The sequence below is a fragment of the Tetrao urogallus genome (assembly GCF_951394365.1).
Source record: "Tetrao urogallus genome assembly, chromosome: 4".
In the NCBI taxonomy this organism is placed as follows: Eukaryota; Metazoa; Chordata; class Aves; order Galliformes; family Phasianidae; genus Tetrao; species Tetrao urogallus.
In genome coordinates this window covers 18,426,082-18,431,680 of record NC_136817.1, presented here as the reverse complement: position 1 = coordinate 18,431,680, position 5,599 = coordinate 18,426,082, and the positions used below count along the sequence as shown (strand labels likewise).

General features: G+C 37.2%; 1 protein-coding gene across 1 annotated transcript in view; it reads left to right on the top strand.

Moving 5' to 3' along the window:
* The window catches only part of CYP2U1 (cytochrome P450 family 2 subfamily U member 1), a gene marked incomplete at both ends in the record, with an annotated part of 8,517 nt that extends 5,704 nt beyond the window's left edge, over window positions 1–2,813 (top strand). The window contains 3 exons of the mRNA XM_079534567.1: window positions 961–1,122; window positions 2,087–2,254; window positions 2,635–2,813. Coding sequence (XP_079390693.1) covers window positions 961–1,122; window positions 2,087–2,254; window positions 2,635–2,813 — 509 coding nt within the window. The remainder of the gene's footprint in view (window positions 1–960; window positions 1,123–2,086; window positions 2,255–2,634) is intronic.
* Window positions 2,814–5,599: the final 2,786 nt, after the last annotated feature.

Below are 5,599 nucleotides of genomic sequence, written 5' to 3'. Positions count from 1 at the left end.
GGGTAAAAAACGAAAAATGGACTTTCTTTTTAATGAAAAGTTGATTCTGAGATCTTCTCTCAGGATTCTCTAATGCTCTGTAGCCAGAATCCAAGTTACCTGGAAAAAAGGCAGCATCGTCCAGTCCGAGGGCAAAACAAACCTTGTGTCTTCGAAACTTCTCTTAATCGACTTCCTTGTATGCTGAGCCTTTAGTGAGACCACGGGGGGAGCAAGTGTTCTGAAACTTTCTGTTTTTCATGAGAGTGGAGATGAGCTCAATAACTTCTGTTTTTCCTGAGGGCAAACATGTGATGCGATGGAACGTCTGATGCTTTCCTGGGTAAATGAGAAATAGCTGAGTTTAAGTTCTGTGAGTAGAAAGTGGGAAACAGCAAAGCAAGAGTTGCATGGCTGTAATGCCTGCAGTAACAGCACCAGAATTCCTGCTCCAGAATGAAGTACCCAGAGCAACCACAGTTAAAGCTTTCCCTTCTCTTCATCACCTTTTCCAGTTCTGAAAACTGACTTTTTGCAGAGACAGGCGACCAGCTGGGTTGTACAGTCTATGCTGTCTTCTTTTTTTTCTTTCTTTCTTTCTTTTTCTCTTTTTTTTTTTTTAACAGGCCAAACTCTTAATGTTTTGACTATTCAAGCTACTGTATAGTTAAACTGTTAACTAAGGTTACAACTAAGTTTGGAACTGAAACAGAACGTTTCCTGTGCTTAGCCAACATAGTAGCACTGTCCTCTCTGTAGCTTTACTCTGCACAGTTGTCAAGATTCTACTCGGTTTCTTCATTACCGAGACTGTTCTCTAGGCTTTTGCTGCCATAGTTATTTTGGCTAGAAGATTATGCATTGTAGTCATTTTTGATAAGTCTATGTAAACACTGAGGCACAGATAAGTGAAATTAAGATTATGCCTTCTCACATATTGTATTTTTTTTTAAATTTTTTTTAATCACTCTCTTTGAATAGAGAAAGTTCATGCAGAAATTGAAGCAGTTCTGGGTCGTGACAAAGTTCCCTCTCTTACCCACAAGGCTCAAATGCCCTTCACAGAGGCAACCATTATGGAAGTGCAGAGGATGACTGCAGTTGTTCCCCTTTCTATCCCACGAATGGCTTCAGAAACTGCTGGTAAGCATTTGTAGAGTGTTTCTTTTGTGGATGAAGGTCTGATGGGACATCTGACATCTGGTGAGAATTTACAGAAATCTCATTTGTCTATTAAAACTTGTAGCTCAATTATGTAAAATGCCATTTGTATAAAGAGTGGCTAGGCTTGAGATATTTGTTCAGGTAAGCAGCATGCCTGACCTGATGTCCAGAATGTCTCTCTAATTTAGAGAGATGTCTTTTCTGGGGGGTCAGTTAACGTTGGCTGATGTGATTCATGATATACCTTTGTACCTGGAGTTGCTTTTGGCCATCTGACATAGAGATCTGAAAAATTCACTTACAATTAACTGATTTGCTAAAACTTAAAAGGCATATCAGCAGAAATAATAATAATAAATACGTTTTCTAAAGTCCTTTTGTTGTCTGTAGCTGAGAACTGATTTAAGTCAATGAGAGGTAGCAGCACTTGGCTTTCAAATCTAATTCTGAATTGATTTGATTTTTTAGTGTTTTGGCTTGCAGAACAATAAGGTGCAACAAGCTTAAATGACACTAGTAACTTCAAAACCCTTTAGTGAATACAGTTCAAAATACATACCTCTTCCTTACCTCCATCATCTCTGCACGGATGTTCTGTAACAGCAGAGAACTGGGAGGAAGCTAGGTCACAACATTTCCATTCAGCAGAGTGCATTTCTAATGACTGCTTCTGTGGTATTGGCATGCTGAAGGAGGCAGGAAGCTGTTGCCATAACATGGTTTCTTTCCAGCTGCTCTGGCCTGTGTGATGGTGACCCAGCCTGGCTAGCGCAGGTCACCTTTGCTTCAAGTGCCTGCTACATTTGTAACCCACAGCTACAGATCAGTATCGTTTTTTGTGATGTTTTCTTTTTTCAATAAGTCTCCTGTGTTTGCTTCTAGCAGTTTATCAGATCCTCTGTCTTTGTGCTTTCTTTTTTTTTTTTTTTTTTTTTTTTTGAAGTGCTGCAGGGATACACTATTCCAAAGGGCAGTGTGATCGTGCCCAACTTGTGGTCGGTACACAGAGATCCTAATATCTGGGAGAACCCAGACGACTTTCAACCAACAAGATTTCTGGATGAAAATGGCCAGATAATTAAGAAAGAGGCATTCATTCCTTTTGGAATGGGTAAGATTCCAACATACCGTTTTATCAAGTGTAGGGCCTCAGAGGCATGAAATTTAAAAGGACTCACAGGACTTGTTTTATTATTGCATTTGGTGGTTTGCAAAATGGGTTGGGTTCTTAAAAGCTGCAGTTGCCAAGCGGAAATGAGAAATGATGACTCCTGCTTTGATAATACTTTTCCTATGGAATAAGTACTGTTAATATCAAGTAGTAAAGCTGAGCAAAACTCAGACTCAAATACCAGAGACCAGAGCTTTGGAAGCCCATAACTTACTCATAGCTGGAGCAATTCTGCATTTGGAATAGGAATTGCATGTGTGTTAACAAATGGATCAATGGTATAAAAAGCACTGATATATCTCTTTCTAACTATTCTTTAGGTAAACGTGTGTGCATGGGAGAGCAGTTGGCAAAAATGGAGCTGTTCTTAATTTTTGCAAGTCTAATGCAAAGCTTTACCTTTTTGTACCCTGAAAATGCTACAAAACCATCTATGGAGGGAAGGTTTGGTCTAACTTTAGCTCCCTGTCCATTCAAAATAATAGCTTTGAAGAGATGATACAACATCACAAATAATCAAACAAAGGAATACTGCACTTTAAAAACCCAGCTTAATTTTCTTTCTAGCTTATTTTGTTACTTTCTTTCCAGAAATACAGTAACTGCATAGGCTTTCATACCAATGAGAAAGATCCATTTGCAATTCTGGATGGAGATTTTTTTTTTTTTTTTTTTTTTTTTTGTCAGCTGTTGCATTCCACAAATGAACTGACAATATAGTTTGAAATTTGATATTAAAACTTGCTGGGCTTAACTACTCTGTCTGTTAAGCTTATACTGTTTGTTTGTCAAATGTTAATTATGTGAGAATGGTCCAAAACAGTCTGTTAATACTGTAGTGAATTTTAATTGTTATTTTGGTGAAAGCTGTATGTGAAATTTAACAAATGACTGAAGGACATAATCTTATAGAAGAATTAATGAATGAGAGAGTGTTGATAGCATTTTCTGTGCAAAGAAACATCACAGATGTAATGGAGTTCAAATAACAATGAATACTTTATTGAAAGAACTGTCTGGTGATTCTGTCTGGTGAGTAACTTACAGGTGGAGACTGGATCAAATCAGTCTCTATTCCTGGATCCAGATGTCCTTGACTATCAGAGCTTCCCATAAACATGCAGGTACCAACTCTGAAAAACACATGCCAGGTTCATTTGGAGGCCTAGTAAATCGTTGCATATACCGTGTTCTTAAGCTGGGGATATGAAAGGAATGCACAGCCTCTGAATACAGATAATTTATTTCTAAATATAAATGAGAGCTAATTTCTCTAACATAAAGCAGAACTCCGGTGCCAAGCAGGTATCCAAGACTACACACTGATGAAAACACTGTTCCCTGTTTTGCCTGTGTCACAAGTGATGGTCTGTTCTGTAGCTGCAGCCTGGACAAGAGGACCAGCCTGTTCATCAGGAAGATGTCTGCATGGATAATCCTGAAGCTAGGGCTTGCACTAAGGTTCTTCCTTGCAGGCAGTGTGGACGGTACTGCCACAACCTTTTTGGCTTTGAAAACTGGAATCTTACATCAAACACATGTCGACATAGTACTGTGGCCTTAAAAGTTTAGGCACGGAAATTAGGAATCTAACATAGCTGAGGTTTGACTGGAGAGGCTGTTTCTTTGTTATCTTCTATATGGTGTAAAAAGATCTGTAGTCCACATAATATTACTGTATCAGAACCTTATTCTTTCCTCAAGTATAATTTTAGTGCTGTTTACAACCATCAAACTGAGCATCAGGGAAGCCTGTTTTTAGGTATTTCAGAATGAGGCACTTAGTCTCACTGCCTTTTATTTAAAAGGTTTTCAAATGTCTGATGTTTGAGGGATGTGTAACTGTTATCCTTTATATAACTGTTCTTTACCATCCTTCAATCTCTTGATTGAAGCAGAGTTTTATATTAGATGAAATAAATACATGTGTACTCTTCTAAGAATTTTTTTCTCCTTATTGAAGGTCTAGAAAATACTAGCAGTCCTCCAGATGCTAAGTTCACTTACAGAAGGACTGTAAAGTGAAATTGAAAATTCTGCAGCAGAAATTGAACCTGAATTGTAAAAAAAAAAAAAAAGCTCTTAAGCTTTAAATTCTCTCTATTCTTGTCTCTCTCATTAAATCAAATCTTTAAAAGCCAAATAGTGCCTGGCAAAGGCTGCAGAATACTTTGGATTTCAATTAAGGTTTTCTGCTAGCTGTTTTAAATTACACGATGCCATGATTTCTGAGTGATCAGTTGGTTGCTTGTGTACCCTACCACTTTTGTGAGACCTTCCAGTTTTTCTTAAGGCTAGCTTTTGACTCTATAGGTTAGTCCATACTGTGCTATTGTTATTATTTTGTATGACATTTTTGAAAACCCCGTAGCACAAGAAGTTGAGTTTGGTACCAATGCTAGTGAACTTGCACTAAAAGCCGACTGCATTGCATTAATAAGCATTACATTTTCCAGTGAACAGTGTACAGTTGGGATTTTTGTCTGGAAATCCTTAAAATAATATATGCTTAATTGCAGAGCTGAATCAAGTGCTGATAATGTTTATCTTTCTGTCAAGAAGCCTCTTTAAGCAATATAATGATGTTGGTGTGCAACTGATGATTTATCTGTTTGTCCTTTTAATCTTGAGGACGTATTTGAAAAGCACTTTAGTTTTTTTTTTTGTTTGTTTGTTTGTTTTTTAACTGATTCCAAAGAAGACACAATTCACATAAACACATAGTATGTGGAATTACATATATTTGTGTTCATCTCGCCTGCTGAGTTTAGTGTGAAATGTCACCTTTAAAAGTTGTCCTCCTACAGATAGTATTTTGGAAGTGCAGTTTCTTGGCAATACCTATAATCAAACACCCACAGTATGACAAGCTGAAAACACTGATGTGATGCTGCAACCATGTCAATGTGTGCCAGAATGCAAGATGATGTTGGAAATAACAATAAATTCTTGCCTTTCATTGCTTCCAGATGCACTGAATTTATGTTGAACACCATGAAAGTTAACTAAACAACAGCGAGAAAATATTAGTGGTTCAAAACTGTTGCCATCTGTGGTAAACTGTAAGTAAAGTGGTAGCAGATTTGGTTTATATTGTAAATGCATCCATCCCCTCCTATTATTTATTTATTTTTCTTCAGAATGCAAAGCATCTCAAATGCCTTACTGAAAAAAACATAACATATATGTATATAATGTAAGCACGCAGCTATTTCTGAATGCTGAAAATGTCTTTATTTCTAGAAATGACTTCAGAATTTGCTTCGGTATAATTTTATGTTTAAT